The sequence below is a fragment of the Ambystoma mexicanum genome, chromosome 3p (assembly GCF_040938575.1).
Source record: "Ambystoma mexicanum isolate Mex_15411 chromosome 3p, UKY_AmexF1_1, whole genome shotgun sequence".
Classification (NCBI taxonomy): Eukaryota; Metazoa; Chordata; class Amphibia; order Caudata; family Ambystomatidae; genus Ambystoma; species Ambystoma mexicanum.
Window position 1 is genome coordinate 205,313,933 of NC_090925.1, and position 24,822 is coordinate 205,338,754.

At 48.6% G+C, this 24,822-nt stretch overlaps 1 protein-coding gene across 1 annotated transcript in view; it reads right to left on the bottom strand.

Annotated features, from left to right (window-relative positions):
* LAG3 (lymphocyte activating 3) overlaps positions 1 to 24,822 on the bottom strand; it is a 55,184-nt gene that overhangs the window by 26,016 nt on the left and 4,346 nt on the right. The window contains exons 2-3 of the mRNA XM_069650650.1: positions 21,001 to 21,157; positions 17,875 to 18,092 (exon numbers count right to left, since the gene is read on the bottom strand). Coding sequence (XP_069506751.1) covers positions 17,875 to 18,092; positions 21,001 to 21,157 — 375 coding nt within the window. The remainder of the gene's footprint in view (positions 1 to 17,874; positions 18,093 to 21,000; positions 21,158 to 24,822) is intronic.

A 24,822-nucleotide genomic window follows, 5' to 3' on the forward strand; every position in this document is an offset into this window, starting at 1 on the left:
AGACACTTCCCCCAGGCAGTATCTAATTGTGGGTTGCAGACAGGCTGGCGTGTGTTGGCCTGCACCAGCCAGTATACAAGCCAATAGCAGGACGAGAACCCTCCCCTACGGGAATATCCAGTCTGGCCATTCCCAAAATACTCCCAGATTGATACTCCCAGTATATTACAGGTCTGACAGTCTCAGCATATGCTATTTGTAAGATCGCAGCACACTCCCAGTTTGACACTCCTGCTATACTACAGGTCTGACAGTCTCTGCATATGCTATTTGTAAGATCGCAGCACACTCCCTGTTTGACACTCCCGGTATATTACAGGCTCGACAGTCTCAGCATATGCTATTTGTAAGATCGCAGCACACTCCCAGTTTGACACTCCTGCTATACTACAGGTCTGACAGTCTCTGCATATGCTATTTGTAAGATCGCAGCACACTCCCTGTTTGACACTCCCGGTATATTACAGGCTCGACAGTCTCAGCATATGCTATTTGTAAGATTGCAGCACACTCCCAGTTTGACACTCCCGGTATATTACAGGTTCGACAGTCTCCGCTATCCTATTTGTAAAATCGCAGCACACTCCCAGTTTGACAGTCCCGGTATATTACAGGTGCGACAGTCTCCGGATATGCTATTTGTAAGATCGCAGCACACTCCCTGTTTGACACTCCCGGTATATTACAGGTTCGACAGTCTCAGCATATGCTATTTGTAAGATCGCAGCACACTCCCAGTTTGACACTCCCGGTATATTACAGGTTCGACAGTCTCCGCATATGCTATTACAGGATTGAAATTCTCAGCATATGCTGTAAAATCGCAGCACACTCCCAGTTTGGCATACCCAATTTTCATAATCACATACCCAGTTTGATCAGCTATTGGATTCACATTTTGGCCATCCGTTTAAAATACCAGTTTTTTGACAACTTAAAAAAACTGCCAGTTTGACAAATCCAAAATATTCTCAATTTGATAACCTCGGTATACTCCCAGTTTAACAAGTGGAGAATACTTCTAGTTTGCCCAATTATATTATGCTCCTAAAAATCCTCAAATAGACCCATTTTGACATTATCTGTTTGCACAATCCCAGTACAATCCCAGTTTGCATAATACCAGTACACTCCCATTGCACTGTTACATAATTCCAGTAAACTCCCAGTTTGCAACATGGCAATATATTTCAAGTACAGACAATCCCAGCGTACTTCCATTTTGACAATCCCATGCTCTCAGGATGCCAGTTTATTCCTAGATGGGCAAACGCACAAAAAGTCTCATTTTGATAACACCAGCATAGTTCCAGTTTGACAATCCCAGAATACTCAGAGTATGCTCGCAGCAGTATATTTTACGTATACTTCCAGTTTTCAAAATCCTAGTATTTTTACAATTTAGCATTCCAAATGTGCACATTCCCATTTTGCTGAATTCCTGCGCACTTCTATGTCACTGTTACACATGTCCAATACACTCCCAATTTGCAAAATGGCAGCATAGGCTCAATCTGCACGAGACCAATGTAATCTCCCTTTCATGTCCTCCCAGTTTGCCGAAATCCGTATGCATTAGCAGTTTGGCACTCCCCGGTATATTTCCAGCTTGAAAATTCCAGACCCTTCTTTAAATGCGTTTGTAAAATGGCCGTATGTTCCCAGTTTGCTCCGCCCCCAATCGCTGCTGCTGTTGGGACCCCCCCCCCCCATCTCAGACCGTCTATGACACTGAATGCTATGGCAGCCAGTGAGATGACGCTCATGACATATCTCAATAAAATATACACGCCTTTACTCGCCTGATGGGTTGGACTGCTACTCCCATCCGCCTTATCCAGCATAGTCAATGTTGAGGGGTTATGGGAGGCGTAGTTCAAGACATCTAGAGAGCCACAGGTTGCAGACCCCAGCACTAAAAGTTGAGTTTCCAACTACTCGCCATAAAACTGCGAGGTAGGTGTGCACAGCTTTGCTGGAGATGCCTGAAAAGTGTGCTCGGTGGGATTTAGACCATGTCTCAGGTGGGGAAGTAAAGAGAGTGTGCAGCTATTTCATGTATTAGATTACAGTCTCGGGAGGATAGCTCAGGGGCAACGTGCTCACCTTGGAAGCAAGACAGCAACACAGGTTCGATCCTGGGGTCCACGCTTAGAAACCTCCGGGGTATTAAGCCAGTTATAAATCATAATCATAATGGCAGAGCACCATTCACTTCAGAGCTGGTGCTGCCCAAAGAAGACAAAGGGCAGCTCCAAGTCCAGGAAAAATGCCAGCCAGCTTCTGCACATCACCGGCAATGGTAAAAACTCTTACACAGGCAATCTTGTAATCGTGACACATGATTCCTGAACATGATATCTCTGGCAAACGTTACCTTACTTGAGAACAGATATATAGATAATCTCTCTCTTGCTCCCCTCAGCCCCTCAGTGTGTCCCCCCTCCCCTTGGCTTTTGTAGTGATTTAGGTTTCCATGTTGTTTTTGCAGAATGAGTAAAAACCAGATGTCAGAGTCATCACTGAGAACCCAGATCTTTACACTTTCATCACTCGTCCCCTCCGTCTCGCTCGCTCCTCCTCACACCTTTGTCTTTCTCGCTCTCCCTCTCCCCTCCATATTGTATGGGCAATATATTATATTGTATCGTTTACAGCTAACAAACTTTACTACCCTGCGGGGGTGGGGGGGGGAGGCGGGGTAAGGGGGAGCCAGCCAATCAGGAGGCTAGGAATGCAGGCTGAAACTGATGATCTAGCCCACGTTCCAAGTCGCCTGATGGCTGGTTCCCCCGCCCACCATCTTGTCCCCACCCTTTTTTTTAAAACTCCCCTCCCACTTACCTCATTGCAGCAGAGATGAGCGCCACCACCACAGCTGCTGCTGCTTCCACCATGCTCCGCGAGGTTGCCATAGAAATTGAAGAGGGGCTCGGGACGGAGCCCCGCCTTCCCAATCCATGGTGGCGGATTTTGTACAGTATTTTCTCTCTGTGAACGAGACGCCACAAGTATGACTCTTTTACCCTGCTATTTGGCAAGATGTCCAGGCAGAGAGCTGACCGGAGAAATACCCCATCTTTGCATTTCTTTTCATGGTCCGATATGGGGTTGGGGGTCTCTGCAGACGCCCTGCAGCCTGTCCTTTCCAGCCCCCCACTATGTTGCTTGCTCCCATTTGCTGGAGCCTCCACAGCTCTTGCTGACAGCAGCTCGACCAGAGAAAACAAACATATCTTGAAGGATGAGATTGGGAGAGTTTGCTGTGTTTTTATGGTTAAAAGCAGAATGAGGGTAGCAGTGACAGAGGCGTCCCCCGAGGCGGGAAGAGGCCTGGTATTTGGAGACGTACCTTGTCATAGGTGTGTCCCGCAGAAATGTCATGATACTGGGGGTGCGTTGTCCATATGGGGGGTGATAAATGGGGCGTGCAAAGGCTCTGACAGACCTCGTGAGGCACCAAAGGACATGGCTCCAGGGCCTACAACTGCGTTTTTAAATTTTCTTTTATTTGTTCATTATTAGTGTTTGTGCATACTGAATCAAATGTAGGCGTCCAGCAGCATTACAAACCAATTAGTGTGTAGCAAACACAATTACACATTCCCTTTGAGCGCACACAAAAAACAGATATGATTTTAATCTGTGACCCTTTCCAAGAAGGAAAGACATTTTCGGTGACAAAGGTTCTGCAAAAGAAGCTATTAAATAATTACTAACATTGTAAACTTTCTCTTTTTCGCTTTGTCATATTTTGCAAAGAACATTATCGTAACATAGAATAACTAAATTAATAATTTCCTATTGTAATCTTTCGAAATCTCGACAAATATCACACATAAGGGATCATGGCTGCTTTCCATAAAACCAAAGAGCATTATGGGAACATAGAAATGACGAAAGATCTCTATAGTTGCCTGTGATCAAAAGTGCTGTTTGCTTGAATCAGTAAGTACATAATGCATAATGGACTTTGTGCTCCTTTCCCTATTCAGAACATTCATCCTAACAGTGAGGTGCTTGTGAACATGAACTATATATTCAAATTCAGGCAGCTGCAGAATTTGATCTGAGGGTACAGTGGTAGCCAACTCAGTCACTCCATTGGGGTCTGAGAGCTATATTCAAAAGAACGAATTGAATCAAACTTTTGAAAGAAGGATGGATGAGACTAGTAGCTAGGTCTGTGGGTAAAGTAAGGATGTTTGCGTGTGTGGGTCTTGGCACATGCCCAGTCTCCAATGCACAGACATCTTTCCAGAATTATGTATGTAGCATTTAAGCCCAGGCAACTATAAGTAAAAGTGGTGGAATGTGCATGGTTTTGGGTCCTTCATATAGATAGAATATTTGTACTATGTAGGGGGGGGACTTCAAAGCATAGTGCGTGCTATAATGATTTTCCCCAATAGGTTACTAGAAAGAAAAACATGATGAAAGGCCTTTCAACAAAATAACATCAGACCTAATAAAACAGGTCTTGAGCTATTAGACACAGCCTGAAATATAATCTGTACCTGCCGTGTTATTGGTTGGATCATCTAGAGTTACTGCAAGACATTGTGGGTTGGAGTTTAGGGTTGGGCAAGACGAGCGGAGGGGGGTAAGGATGATGTGGCCGTCCTAAATGATCTAGTCAGGAGGCTTCACATTGTGGGTGTCTCTGAAATGCAGGCAGCGGAGCTCAGCCTTGTTTAAGAAGCACTTCTACCAGCCGACTCTCCAAACCAGCAGGAGAAGAGTGTGCAACCGCCGGTGCTGGGGTGGAGACTGTGGTTGAAGGGGGACCCGGGCGAAGTGCAGGAATGAGAGAAAAAACAAAGCAAGTAATGAAGAGGAGTCTTCCTGATTAATGCTTACAGGAGGGGTATGCAGCCGGTAGCGCAACAGATTCTTTGGACTACAACACCCAAGATCCTTCATCATTATGTTGTACAGACAGATTTAGCAGATCCCTGACTTACCGACATCGCATACCATCAAAGTTATGGCGGGTTTAAAGATGCATTAAAAAACCTGCTACGTGTCATGGTGCTCATTTGCTGAAGTGTCACATTCTGCTCTCACGTTTTAGGGAGATGGTTGTTTTTGCGTGCCTTTTTTATACCTATGAAAACTCTGATGGTTTTGGTAAATCTACCTCATTGCTCCAATCACAAGGGTGTCAGCCTGTACCACGCAGATAATCCCCGATGAGGACGAAACGCTTATGTGATCCTCTGCACCCTGTGATCCTCTGCTCCCTGTGATCCTCTGCACCCTGTGATTCTCTGCACTCTGTGATCCTCTGCTCCCTGTGATCCTCTGCTCCCTGTGATCCTCTGCACCCCGTGATCCTCTGCTCCCTGTGATTCTCTGCACTCTGTGATCCTCTGCTCCCTGTGATCCTCTGCACCCTGTGACCCTCTGCTCCCTGTGATCCTCTGCTCCCTGTGATCCTCTGCATCCTGTGATGTTCTACACCCTCTGATGCTCTGCATCCTGTGATCCTCTGAACCCTGTGACCCTCTGCTCCCTGTGATCCTCTGCTCCCTGTGATCCTCTGCATCCTGTGATCCTCTGCACCCTCTGATGCTCTGCACCCTGTGACCCTCTGCATCCTGTGATGTTCTACACCCTGTGATCCTCTACACCCTGTGACCCTCTGCACCCTGTGATCCTCTGCATCCTGTGATCCCCTGGATCCTTGAGGGCTGTTTATCTTGGATTGATGAAGCAAGGTATAAAATATAAAGAAACTTTTCTCACATGGAGTAAAAATGCAGGCCCTTCAACTAACTGAAATAACGGTGATGTATTGCTCATTGGTTCTGAATGGGAGGATAACGTCAGGGATGGCTATTGGCTGGCACAGCTGCATGAGGGCATCGCTGAGATGGCGTATTCTGCTCTCCGACTTCACATAGGCAATGCGGATTTCTTTTCCTGCATCATGGAGGAATGTGGGCAAGACACGGGTGAAATGATGGTCGGGGGGCTGCGTTAGATTGGCCCCTTCATGTGGGAAATCTGGAGGCAGGAACTCTGGCATGACTGTCACCATTCCTTTTATTTACGCGGCCAAAGAACACCAGCCTGGGTGATTGTATTGGTGATGTCATTTCCACCAGGGCACTTGGGATAATGCCACCAGGACACCTGCCACTGAGAATACCCAGGACGTTGCCATGATCCTCACCAGGGGACCAAGAGCTCAGGGCCATTGGGACCTGCCTTTGAGAGCCTCAGGTGGGCAGGGCATGTATTCCTTCCTTTGGGAGACGGAAGACATGGTGATGGGCACTGGAGTCATATGAACACACCTTGAAAGCGATCCTGCAATGGCAATGTGTGCCCTTCATGGACAGAGTCAGGAGGAAGCTACCTGGCATGCCAAGACTTTAGGATTGCAAGATAGATGAGTTGGGAGATGGAGGATGGCATCCAGGCCCGGTGGCTCTAGGTGCAGGCACATACCGACATAAAAATACAAAGCCGAGAAGGGAACAAGTCTGGCAAACTACTGGCTTAGCTGGTCGAAAAAGAGCCTAGATCCGGAGAAATCCCGAAAGGATTTCATCACAGAGATTTGGTTGAATCCTAATCCATCGGATTGTTTTTTTTTCTTTTAAACCCTTTGGCCATAAAATATATCTGGGGGAGACCCCCTGCAGCTCCTTGGCCCCGCACCCTTAATTATTAACCTTCCCCACCACACATATATGTGTGGCCAAACTCGGCTGAACAAATTCGATGGATTTGGCTTCGCGATGAAACCTCCCCATCCCACCATAAAGCTCCTGCAAGGCAGGGAAGTGTATAAGAAGATACTGCTTGAACACATTACAGGTTAGCAAAAGCCGGCCCCTCTGCCAAACCCTGAGATTTTAGCCCCTAAATGACAAATGTTATAGCTGAGTGTCAAAGGGAGATGGGAAGCACTGGATATTTAAAGGGAATATATGATATTGTATCGTTTACAAACTTTACTACCCTGCGGGGGTGGGGGTGAAGGCGGGGTAAGGGGGAGCCAGCCAATCAGGAGGCTAGGAAAGCAGGCTGAAACTGCCGATCTAGCCCACGTTCCAAGTCGCCTGATGGCTGGTTCCCCCGCCCACCATCTTGTCCCCACCCTTTTTTTTAAAACTCCCCTCCCACTTACCTCATTGCAGCGGAGATGAGCGCCACCACCACAGCTGCTGCTGCTTCCACCATGCTCCGCGAGGTTGCCATAGAAATTGAAGAGGGGCTCGGTACGGAGCCCTGCCTTCCCAATCCATGGTGGCGGATTTTTTACAGTATTTTCTCTCTGTGAACGAGACGCCACGCCGTTCACTGAAAGAAAATACTTTAAGTTAGCCAGGATGCAGTCGTGGAACAGGTGCTAATAGCGTTAAGTCGCAGTTCCAAGGGTCGGAATGGTGTTAACGTCCCGGGGCCCTCATCAAATGCCCTTGCCTCTTATCGGGCCTTAAGCATGGACCCCGGGTCGTAAACACTTGTTCCAGCCATTGCAACGGGTGCTTAATGCTTAATTGTGGCCATGTATGTCATACAGCTCACTACAATTGCTGAATCCCCAGGTGAAAATATTCAGCAAAATAATAGCATTCTGACTGCAAATGGTTATAAAGACAGCTATGCAGTAAGAAGCTGAGCATTGCCACTCAGTTGGCTGTGTGCTCTCGGTGTGCTCTATATAGGTAATCTTCGACTCTCGGGGTCATCTACGACGCCACACTCTCCTTCTCTCCTCACATCTCTGACATCTCTAAGAAGTTAAACTACCAGCTGCACCTCCTCAGAGAAATGCTTCCTTTCCTCACCTTCCCCCAGAAGCTCACTGTCTCCAGAGCTCTGGTTCTCTCTAGGCTGGACTACTGCAACAGCCTCTTTCTAAATCTACCTGCCTATACTCTTCGTCCTCTCTAACTCATCCAGAACAAGACTGCGAGACTTGTCCTTGGCCTCAAGCCCGTGGATCGGATCTCTCTAGCCCTGAAATTTCTCCACTGGCTCCTAGTGGCAGCAAGGATCAAGTTGAAGACCCTCTGCATTGTCCACAAGGCCTTCTGGGGCCTGGGACCACAATACCTCCAACTTTCTGTTTGGAAAATCTTCCTACTCGAGCTCTTCGAACCTCCAACTTCTTGAGGGTCAGTCGCATCTCCAAGCAATGAGTTGGAGGCAGATCTCTTTCTTCATCTGGCACCTCCCTGTGGAACAGCCTCCCTGCCTCTCTGAAACTTGAGCAGAACCATCTCCGGTTCCAGAAGCAGCTTAACACCTTCCTCTTTGCTTCTGCCTTCTCTCTTCCTCTACCCTGATGATATCCTGTCTGATACTGCACTGGTCACCTGGCTACACACTGAACTTGGGCCCAGGTCCCTGCCCGTCCAGTTGTACACCCGCACTGCCTCCTGGAATCCCCTGCACTGTGTTCTGTATCTGTAACCCTACAGTCCCTTGCCTGCAATTTTTGACACCTGTTGTCTGCACCTTTAGTACTCGCACTTGCCACCTGTTGGTTGCACTACTTGTATTGATTCCATGACCTGCACTTGCCCGTCCTTCCTCCCCTGCCCGCTCCCCTGCACTTGCGCAATCTCAATGTCACCTGGCCTAGTAAGATCGCTGTTTTTTGCCCTCCCTCTGTTCCCCCTTCCTTGCCTCGTCGCGCCTTGAAACACTTGTGTATAGGCGCGTTATAAATGGCATAGCATAGCATATCATAAGCTGCAATTTTATGTTATGCATTTCAAAACAACGTTCATAATATTGTAGGTCCATTGAGGTATGGAATCATTCATGAGTTAACCATTTGTAAAATGCCCAAATGTACATTTATCATTTTATGAAAGGCAGTAACAATCTTGTAGTATTCAATGATGTGCCAATACATTTAGGAATATCATTCCATCATCAGGGCCTAACACTGTTTATATCACAGCATGAATTACAAGTCCAACAAACAAATCCAAATAATGTACATACCCACAAGGCGGCGGTTCAAATGCATCAATAATGGAAATAAAGAGAAATAAAGACATTTTATCCCAATGAACAGGAAAATTAGGCACATTTCTTCTAGCAATTAATTGACACGTTGGAAATGTAACTGTATCGTGATGCCTATATATGCATCTGTAAAGGAAATAAGAATGACCAGGTCACTGTGTGACATTTTGCTGACACATTATAGTTTGAAAAACTAAACTACACGTAATGGCTCACAGCCCTTACCTGGACAATTGTTCTAAACTAAAGAATTTAGTGGCCATCAAAGTCCCTGATCTACAAAAGATAATGTATTCATTAATGAATAGACATAAATGTGTTTACTGAACTAGATAGGAAAACGCATTAATATCGAACTGACCCCAGCGTGCTGCCAGGAAGCTTTAATGATGGCACAACCTTGTGTGCGAATTGGGATTCAATGGCCCTCATTACGACCCAGGCGGTAAGTTACCGCCTGGGCCGTGACTTTACCACCATGGCGTAAACTACGTTTACGCCATGGTGGTTGGCGGACTTACCGCCCCATTCCGACCTTGGCGGGGCGGTAAGTCCCCAATCCCCATTTACCCTTCCCCATTCCCATTTTTGCCCCATAGGGCATAATGGGAGTGGGGAAGGCGTTAATTACGCCACCGTAAATTACGGTGGCGTAATTAACTCCATGGTCCCTTAGCGCCATGGATTTTAACACCTACTAAAAGCAGGTGTTAAGTCCGCCATGGCGCTAAGGGACCTCGTACTCAGGCGGTAAGGGTCGGCGCTGTTTACGGCGCCGTAAACCCCTTACCGCCTGAGTTGTATGTCTTTATTTCTCTTTTTCCATTATTGATGCATGTGAACCACCGCCTTGTGGGTATGTACATTATTTGGATTTGTTTGTTGGGCTTGGAACTCATGCTGTGATATAAACAGTGTTCGGCCCTGATGATGGAATGATATTCCAAAATGCATCGGCAAATCATTGAACACTGACAAGATTGTTACTGCCTTTCATGAAATGATAATTAAAAGACATTTGGGCATTTTACAAATGGTCAACTCATGAATGATTCAACAATATTATGAAAGTTGCTTTGAAATGCATAATATAAAGTTGCAGTTTATATATAGAGCACCCCCGAGAGCACTCGGCCAACTGAGTGGCAACGCTCAAAGTTTCTTACTGCATATTTTGATCCTTGTGCCACCGGATTTAATTTGGCGGGTAGCTCCATTGAACCTATACATTTTGGTAATAGAGTAGACCTTATTTATTCAGGAATTGTAACTACTATGAATCAGTTGTGTCCAGCTTACTCCACACTATAAGGACAGCTATGCCATAGATGCCATAGATGCCATCTCATGCTCCTCTTAGGACTCTGAAATATCCACAGGCAGCTATGCCATAGATGCCACCTCACGCTCCTCTTAGGACTCTGAAATATCCACAGGCAGCTATGCCATAGATGCCACCTCACGCTCCTCTTAGGACTCTGAAATATCCACAGGCAGCTATGCCATAGATGCCACCTCACGCTCCTCTTAGGACTCTGAAATATCCACAGGCAGCTATGCCATAGATGCCACCTCACACTCCTCTTAGGACTCTGAAATATCCACAGGCAGCTATGCCATAGATGCCACCTCACACTCCTTTTAGGACTCTGAAATATCCACAGGCAGCTATGCCATAGATGCCACCTCACGCTCCTCTTAGGGCTATGTCTGAATTATCCACAGGCAGCTATGCCATAGATGCCACCTCACGCTCCTCTTAGGACTCTGAAATATCCACAGGCAGCTATGCCATAGATGCCACCTCACGCTCCTCTTAGGACTCTGAAATATCCACAGGCAGCTATGCCATAGATGCCACCTCACGCTCCTCTTAGGACTCTGAAATATCCACAGGCAGCTATGCCATAGATGCCACCTCACGCTCCTCTTAGGACTCTGAAATATCCACAGGCAGCTATGCCATAGATGCCACCTCACACTCCTCTTAGGACTCTGAAATATCCACAGGCAGCTATGCCATAGATGCCACCTCACGCTCCTCTTAGGGCTATGTCTGAATTATCCACAGGCAACTATGCCATAGATGCCACCTCACGCTCCTCTTAGGACTCTGAAATATCCACAGGCAGCTATGCCATAGATGCCACCTCACGCTCCTCTTAGGACTCTGAAATATCCACAGGCAGCTATGCCATAGATGCCACCTCACGCTCCTCTTAGGACTCTGAAATATCCACAGGCAGCTATGCCATAGATGCCACCTCACGCTCCTCTTAGGACTCTGAAATATCCACAGGCAGCTATGCCATAGATGCCGCCTCACGCTCCTCTTAGGACTCTGAAATATCCACAGGCAGCTATGCCATAGATGCCACCTCACACTCCTCTTAGGACTCTGAAATATCCACAGGCAGCTATGCCGTAGATGCCACCTCACGCTCCTCTTAGGGCTATGTCTGAATTATCCACAGGCAGCTATGCCATAGATGCCACCTCACGCTCCTCTTAGGACTCTGAAATATCCACAGGCAGCTATGCCATAGATGCCACCTCACGCTCCTCTTAGGGCTATGTCTGATTTATCCACAGGCAGCTATGCCATAGATGCCACTTCATGCTCTTCTTAGGACTCTGTCTGAAATATCCACAGGCAGCTATGCCATAGATGCCACCTCACGCTCCTCTTAGGACTCTGAAATATCCACAGGCAGCTATGCCATAGATGCCACCTCACGCTCCTCTTAGGAGTCTGAAATATCCACAGGCAGCTATGCCATAGATGCCACCTCACACTCCTCTTAGGACTCTGAAATATCCACAGGCAGCTATGCCATAGATGCCACCTCACACTCCTCTTAGGACTCTGAAATATCCACAGGCAGCTATGCCATAGATGCCACCTCACGCTCCTCTTAGGGCTATGTCTGAATTATCCACAGGCAACTATGCCATAGATGCCACCTCACGCTCCTCTTAGGACTCTGAAATATCCACAGGCAGCTATGCCATAGATGCCACCTCACGCTCCTCTTAGGACTCTGAAATATCCACAGGCAGCTATGCCATAGATGCCACCTCACGCTCCTCTTAGGACTCTGAAATATCCACAGGCAGCTATGCCATAGATGCCACCTCACGCTCCTCTTAGGACTCTGAAATATTCACAGGCAGCTATGCCATAGATGCCACCTCACACTCCTCTTAGGACTCTGAAATATCCACAGGCAGCTATGCCGTAGATGCCACCTCACGCTCCTCTTAGGGCTATGTCTGAATTATCCACAGGCAGCTATGCCATAGATGCCACCTCACGCTCCTCTTAGGACTCTGAAATATCCACAGGCAGCTATGCCATAGATGCCACCTCACGCTCCTCTTAGGGCTATGTCTGATTTATCCACAGGCAGCTATGCCATAGATGCCACTTCATGCTCTTCTTAGGACTCTGTCTGAAATATCCACAGGCAGCTATGCCATAGATGCCACCTCACGCTCCTCTTAGGACTCTGAAATATCCACAGGCAGCTATGCCATAGATGCCACCTCACGCTCCTCTTAGGACTCTGAAATATCCACAGGCAGCTATGCCATAGATGCCACCTCACGCTCCTCTTAGGGCTATGTCTGAATTATCCACAGGCAGCTATGCCATAGATGCCACCTCACGCTCCTCTTAGGACTCTGAAATATCCACAGGCAGCTATGCCATAGATGCCATCTCACGCTCCTCTTAGGACTCTGAAATATCCACAGGCAGCTATGCCATAGATGCCACCTCACGCTCCTCTTAGGGCTATGTCTGAATTATCCACAGGCAGCTCTGCCGTAGATGCCACCTCACGCTCCTCTTAGGACTCTGAAATATCCACAGGCAGCTATGCCATAGATGCCACCTCACGCTCCTCTTAGGACTCTGAAATATCCACAGGCAGCTATGCCATAGATGCCACCTCACGCTCCTCTTAGGACTCTGAAATATCCACAGGCAGCTATGCCATAGATGCCACCTCACGCTCCTCTTAGGACTCTGAAATATCCACAGGCAGCTATGCCATAGATGCCACCTCACGCTCCTCTTAGGACTCTGAAATATCCACAGGCAGCTATGCCATAGATGCCACCTCACACTCCTCTTAGGACTCTGAAATATCCACAGGCAGCTATGCCGTAGATGCCACCTCACGCTCCTCTTAGGGCTATGTCTGAATTATCCACAGGCAGCTATGCCATAGATGCCACCTCACGCTCCTCTTAGGACTCTGAAATATCCACAGGCAGCTATGCCATAGATGCCACCTCACGCTCCTCTTAGGGCTATGTCTGATTTATCCACAGGCAGCTATGCCATAGATGCCACTTCATGCTCTTCTTAGGACTCTGTCTGAAATATCCACAGGCAGCTATGCCATAGATGCCACCTCACGCTCCTCTTAGGACTCTGAAATATCCACAGGCAGCTATGCCATAGATGCCACCTCACGCTCCTCTTAGGAGTCTGAAATATCCACAGGCAGCTATGCCATAGATGCCACCTCACACTCCTCTTAGGACTCTGAAATATCCACAGGCAGCTATGCCATAGATGCCACCTCACACTCCTCTTAGGACTCTGAAATATCCACAGGCAGCTATGCCATAGATGCCACCTCACGCTCCTCTTAGGGCTATGTCTGAATTATCCACAGGCAACTATGCCATAGATGCCACCTCACGCTCCTCTTAGGACTCTGAAATATCCACAGGCAGCTATGCCATAGATGCCACCTCACGCTCCTCTTAGGACTCTGAAATATCCACAGGCAGCTATGCCATAGATGCCACCTCACGCTCCTCTTAGGACTCTGAAATATCCACAGGCAGCTATGCCATAGATGCCACCTCACGCTCCTCTTAGGACTCTGAAATATCCACAGGCAGCTATGCCATAGATGCCACCTCACGCTCCTCTTAGGACTCTGAAATATCCACAGGCAGCTATGCCATAGATGCCACCTCACACTCCTCTTAGGACTCTGAAATATCCACAGGCAGCTATGCCGTAGATGCCACCTCACGCTCCTCTTAGGGCTATGTCTGAATTATCCACAGGCAGCTATGCCATAGATGCCACCTCACGCTCCTCTTAGGACTCTGAAATATCCACAGGCAGCTATGCCATAGATGCCACCTCACGCTCCTCTTAGGGCTATGTCTGATTTATCCACAGGCAGCTATGCCATAGATGCCACTTCATGCTCTTCTTAGGACTCTGTCTGAAATATCCACAGGCAGCTATGCCATAGATGCCACCTCACGCTCCTCTTAGGACTCTGAAATATCCACAGGCAGCTATGCCATAGATGCCACCTCACGCTCCTCTTAGGACTCTGAAATATCCACAGGCAGCTATGCCATAGATGCCACCTCACGCTCCTCTTAGGGCTATGTCTGAATTATCCACAGGCAGCTATGCCATAGATGCCACCTCACGCTCCTCTTAGGACTCTGAAATATCCACAGGCAGCTATGCCATAGATGCCATCTCACGCTCCTCTTAGGACTCTGAAATATCCACAGGCAGCTATGCCATAGATGCCACCTCACGCTCCTCTTAGGGCTATGTCTGAATTATCCACAGGCAGCTCTGCCGTAGATGCCACCTCACGCTCCTCTTAGGACTCTGAAATATCCACAGGCAGCTATGCCATAGATGCCACCTCACACTCCTCTTAGGACTCTGAAATATCCACAGGCAGCTATGCCATAGATGCCACCTCACGCTCCTCTTAGGGCTATGTCTGAATTATCCACAGGCAGCTATGCCATAGATGCCACCTCACGCTCCTCTTAGGACTCTGAAATATCCACAGGCAGCTATGCCATAGATGCCATCTCACGCTCCTCTTAGGACTCTGAAATATCCACAGGCAGCTATGCCATAGATGCCATCTCACGCTCCTCTTAGGACTCTGAAATATCCACAGGCAGCTATGCCATAGATGCCACCTCACGCTCCTCTTAGGGCTATGTCTGAATTATCCACAGGCAGCTCTGCCGTAGATGCCACCTCACGCTCCTCTTAGGACTCTGAAATATCCACAGGCAGCTATGCCATAGATGCCACCTCACGCTCCTCTTAGGACTCTGAAATATCCACAGGCAGCTATGCCATAGATGCCACCTCACGCTCCTCTTAGGGCTATGTCTGAAATATCCACAGGCAGCTATGCCATAGATGCCACCTCACGCTCCTCTTAGGGCTATGTCTGAAATATCCACAGGCAGCTATGCCATAGATGCCACCTCACGCTCCTCTTAGGACTCTGAAATATCCACAGGCAGCTATGCCATAGATGCCACCTCACGCTCCTCTTAGGACTCTGAAATATCCACAGGCAGCTATGCCATAGATGCCACCTCACGCTCCTCTTAGGGCTATGTCTGAAATATCCACAGGCAGCTATGCCATAGATGCCACCTCACGCTCCTCTTAGGACTCTGAAATATCCACAGGCAGCTATGCCATAGATGCCACCTCACGCTCCTCTTAGGACTCTGAAATATCCACAGGCAGCTATGCCATAGATGCCACCTCACGCTCCTCTTAGGGCTATGTCTGAATTATCCACAGGAAGCTATGCCATAGATGCCACCTCACGCTCCTCTTATGACTCTGTATGAAATATCCACAGACCTAACTGCATTCTGTTAGGAAAGAGAGCAGCTCCACAACTGAATGAATGCCCTGTTCTGCATTTTGCTGCCCCTTTCAAATGGCAAGCCACCATCAGACAGAGTGCAAGTATTACAGAGGTGGACTGGAGGGCAATGTGCAAGAAAAATCTGTGCACGTGGATGTGGGGTTAATGACGATCCGTTGAAGGCATGTATTAGCAATGATAACTAAAACAGTCCTCAGCACTGGGCGCTTCAGGGATGGGAGGGGGCGGAGTTCATTTGACGATTATTGGCACATATATCGTAATGTATGCATAGTTAGTCTGCCAATTCTGAAAGTCAACATTAAGAAAAGAATGAAGCAACAAAGAACTAGTACTAATAAAGTAATTGTATTACTGGCAATAATGATCTCTGTATCGAGAAAATCTATCTGTCAATCAATACCTTCTCTCTATTATAAGGACTTTCAGGGGAAAAGGTTCTCTTAAAATGGAAACTGAATGATATGATGTGTTATCTATAACGTGCCTATGCACAAGTGTTTCAAGGCGCGACGAGGCAAGGGAAGGGAAACAAAGGGAGGACAAGACAACGATCTTACTAGGCCTAGTGACATTGAGATCGCACAAGTGCAGCGGAGACGGAAGGGGAAAGGTGCCAGGGGAAACGGAGGAGGAGCAAGTGCACGACACAGGATCAAAACATCAAAGAACAAGAAGTGCGGCCAGCAGGTGGCAGTGCAAGGTTAGGTGCAGACAACAAGTGTCTGATAGGTGCAGGTAGGAGGGACTGTAGGGTTACAGATACAGACCCAAGTGCAGGGTTGCCAGGAGGCAGTGCAGGGGTGCAACTGGGAGGGCAGGGGCCTGGACCTGTGGTTCAGAGGGTAGCCAGGTGACCAGTACAGTATCAGACAGGAGATCAGCAGGGAAGAGGAGGAGAGAAGGCAAAACCAAAGAGGAAAGTCTTGAGATGCCTCTAGAACCGGAGATGGTTCTGCTCAAGTTTCAGAGAGGCAGGGGAGTTGTTCCAAAGGGAGGCGCCAGCTGAAGAGAGAGATCTGGCCCCAACTTGTTGCTTGGAAAAGCGGCTGACCCTCAAGGAGTTGGAGGTTCGAAGAGCACGAGTAGGAAGATATTTCCGAAGAGAGATTGGAGGTATTGTGGTCCCATGCCCCAGAAGGCCTTGTGGACAATGCGGAGGGTCTTGAACTTGATCCTTGCAGCCACTGGGAGCCATTGGAGAGATTTCAGTCCTGGAGAGATACGATTCCTGGGCTTGAGGCCAAGGACAAGTCTTACAGTCCTGTTCTGGATGAGTTGCAGAGGATGGAGAATAGAGGCAGGCAGATTTAAAAAGAGGCTTTTGCAGTAGTCAAGTCTAGAGAGAACCAGGGCTGTGGAGACAGAGAGCTTCTGGGGGAAGGAGAGGAAAGGAAGAATACCTCTGAGGAGGTGCAGTTGGTAGTTTGACTTCTTGGAGATGCCAGAGATGTGAGGAGAGAAGGAAAGTGTTGAGTTGAAAATGACCCCTAGGTTCTTAGCCTCACAGGTGGGAGCAGGAAGAGGGCCAAGGCAGGCTGGACAGAGAGTGGCATGAAAGAAAGGTGCAGGTGTGCCGATGAGGAGGATCTCTGTTTTACTGGCATTCAGTCAGAGATCAATGGTGGCACACCACTCCTGGATTGCGGACAGACAATACAGGATGAGAGAGGAAGAAGAGACGGCAGAGGGGAGTCTGAAAGCGAGCTGAGTGTCGTCTGCATAGCACTGGAAGTTGGAGCAGAGAGCAGCAATGCAGTGGGCGAGAGGTACCAGGGAGAAAGGTTAGACCCCTGGGGAACACCACAGGTGGAAAGAGAGACAGTGGAGAGGAAGAACCCAAGTTGCACCTGGGAGGGTCGGTCAGAGAGGATAGAAGTCAGCCAGGCCAGAGCCTGATCAGTGATACCCAGGTTATCACGGAGCCGGTTGAGCAGGATGGCATGGTTGACCGTGTCAAAGGCATAAGAGAGATCAAGTAGTCAACTTTATTTGTCTTCCAAGAGAGACATTTTGAAGGCAAATTAATCCCTGTTTGTCCACTCAGGGCTGAGAACATTTCCCGTTTTCCTTCTAAAAACAATATTGCAAGTTTGTCTCCCCATCTGGCTGCCTCTTCTGGTCTTAGTGCTATGGCTGATACACGGGTAGGCATAATTTCCCTCATTCTCACCTCTGATGACGTGCAGAAGCAAATGGCACTGCTGCCTCGCCTCCCCATATTGTATCTTTCCGATGTAATGACCAGCATCTTCATACCGTACGGGATGGATACGCAGAGAGAAGTTCCCCTGGGGGAAAAGGGATCGTTGGATACTGGCACGAGGAACGATCCAGCGGCCTTGAACCAGACGCCCGTTGGGAAGCACTGAGAGGATGGTCTTAGCATTCCTGGAAGAAGAGAGAGGGTTACTGATTCCTGGGCAGAAACATATGGGAAAGATGAGGGAGAGGGGAACGTTGGCTCCAAGGACAACTTAGGAGTGCGAAAATGTAAAGACAGAAATTAATGAAAAAACAAAAAAAGAATAATGAGTGGAAAAGGGAATAGAAACAATTAGGTTAATCTATTGATAGGTCAAAAGCAGAGAAGTGACTAAATCAACGAATACAAGTATGATCTGACAAATCAGAGATGTCAAGGAAATAACAAGGGAAAGAAAGAATGAAAAAAGGAAAGAAAGAAAGAATGAAACAAAGAAACAAAGAAAGAAGAGAGGGAAAGAAAAAATAACTAAGTCTAAGAAATAAAAACCAATTATGAATACAAAACACCAAATAAATACAATTTAGCAATAATTAAGGAGTCAATAAAGGACGTTATAAGAAACATAAATAAAAAAGACATCCAAAAACTAAAATTAAGAGCTGAAGGCAAAAAGAAAAATGCAAATCAAGAACAATTAATTGACACCAAAATAAATGTGAAGTAACACGAAAGAAAACAAAAGAACAGATGAAAGAGAAAAGTTGAAAAAGAGAAATATAATTAGTTATTTAAAACATGATTAATACCCAGAGGTTTCTAAGAGTGGACCTGGGGATCGAACCTGTCCAAGGCCAGCACGTTGCCCCTGAGCTATTCTCCCGAGACAAGTAGAATGAAATGAAACTAAGGTCAATTAGAAAAGAAAAAGAAAGACAATACAAGGTAAAGTAAGTGATAAAAGAGCAAAGCAAGTATATTGAAAATGAAAAGGGAACACTGGCAATAAAGAATAGAAAAATAAATAAGAGCATGAAAATACACAATGGGAACGTGAACTAGCACACTGAAGACGAATAGAGAAAGATGAGGCACTAAAGACACAGCATGAAAACATTGTACTGCACAACCATCTCTCCCCATTATCCTTCCACCTGTCTGGGTATCCCTTCACCCATCCCGATTCCCTGTCCCCTCCTTCCCATCTTGGGCCCTCTCACCCTTCTTCCCTGGTCCAGTCCCCTCCTTCCCATCTTGGGCCCTCTCACCCTTCTTCCCTGGTCCAGTCCCCTCCTTCCCATCTTGGGCCCTCTCACCCTTCTTGCCTCGTCCAGTCCCCTCCTTCCCATCTTGGGCCCTCTCACCCTTCTTCCCTCGTCCAGTCCCCTCCTTCCCATCTTGGGCCCTCTCACCCTTCTTCCCTGGTCCAGTCCCCTCCTTCCCATCTTGGGCCCGATCACCCTTCTTCCCTCGTCCACTCCCCTCCTTCCCATCTTGGGCCCTCTCACCCTTCTTCCCTGGTCCAGTCCCCTCCTTCCCATCTTGGGCCCTCTCACCCTTCTTCCCTCGTCCAGTCCCCTCCTTCCCATCTTGGGCCCTCTCACCCTTCTTGCCTCGTCCAGTCCCCTCCTTCCCATCTTGGGCCCTCTCACCCTTCTTGCCTCGTCCAGTCCCCTCCTTCCCATCTTGGGCCCTCTCACCCTTCTTGCCTCGTCCAGTCCCCTCCTTCCCATCTTGGGCCCTCTCACCCTTCTTCCCTCGTCCAGTCCCCTCCTTCCCATCTTGGGCCCGATCACCCTTCTTCCCTGGTCCAGTCCCCTCCTTCCCATCTTGGGCCCGATCACCCTTCTTCCCTGGTCCACTCCCCTCCTTCCCATCTTGGGCCCTCTCACCCTTCTTCCCTGGTCCAGTCCCCTCCTTCCCATCTTGGGCCCTCTCACCCTTCTTCCCTGGTCCACTCCCCTCCTTCCCATCTTGGGCCCTCTCACCCTTCTTCCCTCGTCCAATCCCCTCCTTCCCATCTTGGGCCCTCTCACCCTTCTTCCCTGGTCCAGTCCCCTCCTTCCCATCTTGGGCCCTCTCACCCTTCTTCCCTGGTCCAGTCCCCTCCTTCCCATCTTGGGCCCTCTCACCCTTCTTCCCTTGTCCAGTCCCCTCCTTTCCATCTTGGGCCCTCTCACCCTTCTTGCCTCGTCCAGTCCCCTCCTTCCCATTTTGGGCCCTCTCACCCTTCTTCCCTGGTCCAGTCCCCTACTTCCCATCTTGGGCCCTCTCACCCTTCTTCCCTGGTCCACTCCCCTCCTTCCCATCTTGGGCCCTCTCACCCTTCTTCCCTGGTCCAGTCCCCTCCTTTCCATCTTGGGCCCTCTCACCCTTCTTGCCTGGTCCAGTCCCCTCCTTCCCATCTTGGGCCCTCTCACCCTTCTTGCCTGGTCCAGTCCCCTCCTTCCCATCTTGGGCCCTCTCACCCTTCTTGCCTCGTCCAGTCCCCTCCTTCCCATTTTGGGCCCTCTCACCCTTCTTCCCTGGTCCAGTCCCCTCCTTCCCATCTTGGGCCCTCTCACCCTTCTTCCCTGGTCCACTCCCCTCCTTCCCATCTTGGGCCCTCTCACCCTTCTTCCCTGGTCCAGTCCCCTCCTTTCCATCTTGGGCCCTCTCACCCTTCTTCCCTGGTCCAGTCCCCTCCTTCCCATCTTGGGCCCTCTCACCCTTCTTCCCTGGTCCAGTCCCCTCCTTCCCATCTTGGGCCCTCTCACCCTTCTTCCCTGGTCCAGTCCCCTCCTTCCCATCTTGGGACCTCTCACCCTTCTTCCCTGGTCCAGTCCCCTCCTTCCCATCTTGGGCCCTCTCACCCTTCTCCCCTCGTCCAGTCCCCTCCTTCCCATCTTGGGCCCTCTCACCCTTCTCCCCTGGTCCAGTCCCCTCCTTCCCATCTTGGGCCCTCTCACCCTTCTTCCCTCGTCCAGTCCCCTCCTTCCCATCTTGGGCCCTCTCATCCTTCTTGCCTCGTCCAGTCCCCTCCTTCCCATCTTGGGCCCTCTCACCCTTCTTCCCTGGTCCAGTCCCCCTCCTTCCCATCTTGGGCCCTCTCACCCTTCTTCCCTGGTCCAGGATGCAGAGGTCCTCACATGGTGACTGGCCCGCCCCACTTCCAGTTTTAGACTGTTAATGGTGCAGGGGAAAAGGGCGCTCATCCCATCTTCAACAAAAACCTTTTTCCAGGGAGTGGTCAGAGTGACCCCAGTGCTCACTGTTGGGAGGAAATCACAAGTTATTATCCTAATCGAGAGTCACATCAGGGCGCAGACATCAAAATAGCAGAGAATAAAAGGTGTTCGTATATCAATCACATCGCAGAAGATTCGGTCGAAAACAATTTGATCCCATTTTTGTGAACGAATTTCACCACAAATATATGCTGGGGTTAAGGGTAATAATTAATGTGAGAGGGATATGGGGGTACGTGGGGGCTGCAGGGTCTCCCCCTGGATATATTTGCGGTGAAATGTATTTTGAAAAAAAAAAATCGATCAAATTGTCTTCGAGAAAATATTACATAGATCCGAATAAAGCAGGAGGAATCGAGAAATCTGTGATAGGCGACTATTTGAGTCAGAAAGTGAGTAAGTGGGTGATTGATGGAGTGTGTGTGTGAGTGAGTCCTATCTCAATATGTAAAATGTCTTCTTAAGCTTAATCAGATTGAGATGGGGTCATCTAGGGTGACCAGACGTCCCGGTTTTCCCTGGACAGTCCTGGGAAATCGCCCTCCGTCCTGGGGTCCCAGGAGTTTTTTAAATTTATAAACCCCATCCCGGGTTTGGAAGGGTGGGTGGGTACGGTCTCAGTTTTTGCCGGGACCCAATTTCGAAATCCCAAAATCAGGCCCGGCAGGACTCTTCCTACACGTGAATGGTGGCGTGAATGCTTTTCACGCCCCCATGTCCTCCCCTTTCCCCTCCCTGGCCGCACTCTTCCAATGAGAGGAGTGTGCCTGTGAGCACCCCCACCCCGCCCCCAGCCCTTGCAGCAGGCCAGCGACATAGAAGTAGGATTACAGTTGTATTTGTGTGTACTTTAGTCCTTGTTGTGGCCTCTAAGGACGACAGGACGCTTAGACAGTTCTAACTGGCTTTATTATATATGACAACAAGGGTGAGCTCACTGGTCCATGTGTTGGTCAGGGGCAGGTCCTCACAATGTCAGGCCTCCCAGTTATTTCACTGGGAGCAGGGTGTGCAGTTGTACTACACGCTGTTTACTTCCAGGACCCCCATGAGGCCTCCTGTGGCATTGGACTTATGCCCTGGAAGTTTGCTGTGTAAGCAGTGAGGGCCTCGGGTGCTTAGGCCCCTTATCAGGAGGAGCAGCGCTCTTCAGCACGGCTGTCTGGCGCTCTGCCAGCCTGCTACTCGTGCCAACATTATGTCGTGGAGTGCGGGTCTGCGAGATCACGTTGGGACGAGATCTCGCGAGACCTCGCTCCCGCGATCACGTGACGTCCCTACAGTCCTGCTTCTATGTGTATGGCCTGTCCCGTTTTTGTGTTTTTTTTATTCTGGTCACCATAGGTCATCTGTCTGGCACATTAGTGTGCCAAAGTGAGGAAAGGCGAGATCTGAAAAGGGGGGTGAGAGGAGAATGCATGAACATGCAGCTGTGCTGCACCCCAATGTTGGGCTCCGTTCACCAGGAGCCTTGGTTCTGATCTCTTCACAGGTTCGGTCCTGGGTGTGTGGCTCATTGTGTCCACTGAGCACAGGGCTCTCCCGGATGCATAGTTTGATCCTAGTTTAGAGGTAACCAGGGGCTCCCCAATGAAGACCTTTGTGCAGCAGACATGGCCAGGAGCAGGGCCATGTGAAATCAACACAGAGGATTCACTGCGTGATTCCCAATGCATGCAGCCCACAGCGCTGCGCTTCAGGAGGCGTGCCCACCTGGTGTGATGGCCAGCACCTGACCACAATTCACCAAAAAGTCTGTCAACCTTGCGAGAGCGGCGAGCGGTAGGGCACATAGAAAGCTTCAACACCCCACAAAGGTGGCTCCTGGACTCCTGAAAAACGTGGTATGGTGGACCATGATTCGCTGCTCTGTACCAAGACTTCTGGAGCGCCTTGAAACACTAGTGTATAGGCACGTTATAAATGCCATATCATATCATTGGAGAGAGCTGCTCGCCGGTTCTACACGTGCTGGGAATGCAACCTTTAAGGTACAAACACTAAATCCAAGTCAACTAGCTCCCCAAATATTCAAAGTCCGTCCAAGAACAACCCACATCTCCCCAACACTCACTTCAAATAATATGTGACATACATCAATATTATACACATTTGTTTGATCCGTTTCTTGAATTTGTGTTTGTGTGTCCCCGCTCCACCCAAGATCTAGTTGTATGGCAAAGATCTTGAAAATCAAAATCCTAGGAGTTTAAGATATTTGTCTCAAAAGCGTATTTTGTGGTGCATGGAAAGCCCCATTCAAAAGGCACGTTCTAAACACTCACTTTTGAACATGAAAAAAACATCACATTTCACAAAATGTAACATGTGTGTTCGGATCAGGTCCAATTGGGGGTACTTTCATGGGCAAGGTTAAAAGATATATAGGAACATGTTTTAACATATTCCTATGTAAAGTTTCATGTAATCTTAAATATGGTGTCACTTCACAAAGCCATGATTTATCACAATAAATCCCTCAATGTACAGTGCCCTCTTGGTGCATATTAAGGGACACTGATGCCAGGGGTGACTCCTGCAGAACTCCACAGGTACCAGTCCCATGGATGGGGCTGCAGTGGCCTCATTCTCCACTGATGCAGCTTTTCCAGAAATAGACCAAAGCAGTCCAGTGGCTTCCCTTCCACTCCAGCGCTTGCTGATTCCCTGGAGAGCACTGCCTTATGGCCCAAGGGGATGTCTGACCATTCTAACGTTCCCTCCAGAGATTCAATGGCGCTCTCTGCTTACCATGCGTCTTTATTTATTTATTTATTTATTTATTTATTTTGTGTTTCAGTTTTTTTTGCGTGTGCTGCATGCCCTTTTGGCTACTAGTCAAATCTAAGTGTGCTTTTTATATGTGCTACAGGCCCTTTTGGCAACTAGTCAAACTTAGGTGTGCTTTTTATATGTGCAACAGGCCCTTTTGGCTACTAGTCAAACCTAGGTGTGCTTCTTGATATGCACTACATGCCCTTTTGGCTACTAGTCAAACCTAGGTGTGCTTTATGATATGCACTACATGCCCTTTTGGCCATCCCCATAAATCTAGACTTGATTACAACTGCTGGCCTCTAAATTCTGGTGAGCTTTCTGACATGTTATTCGCTTCTTCGCGACTCGCTGTATGCCACCTGCCCATTAGTGAAATCTAGGTGTACCTTCTTACGTACCACAAGCCCTCTTGGCTTTCAATCAAATTTAGATGTACATTGCTTAAGTATTTTAGGCTGGCTTGATCCTCCTACAAATCTAGACAGGACTCTAACATGTTAGCGGACCCCTTGACGCACATGTTAAACTAGATAGGACCCCCATGCCAGCAGGCCCCCGCCCCTTGTCCCAAGATAGGCAAGCTTAGTTTCTTTTCATGCCTTGATAACCTTTGACTGCCCATCAAATCTAGGCTGCATCTTTATACTATTAACTCACAACTATTCTCATACATATAGACAGACATTTTCAACCACATACCATGGGCATCATTACGAGGTGGGCGGTAAGGGATGACCGGCACCGGTGCCGGTAATCCCTTACCGCCCTACTACGAGTTCCCTTTGCGGGTCCTTCCTTAACGCCTGGTTTTTGCAGGCGTTAAGGACGGGACCCGCAAAGGGATACCGGGGTCAATAACGGTACCCCAATTTGCGGTACCGTTATTGCCGCCTTCCCCCTACCCATTGAG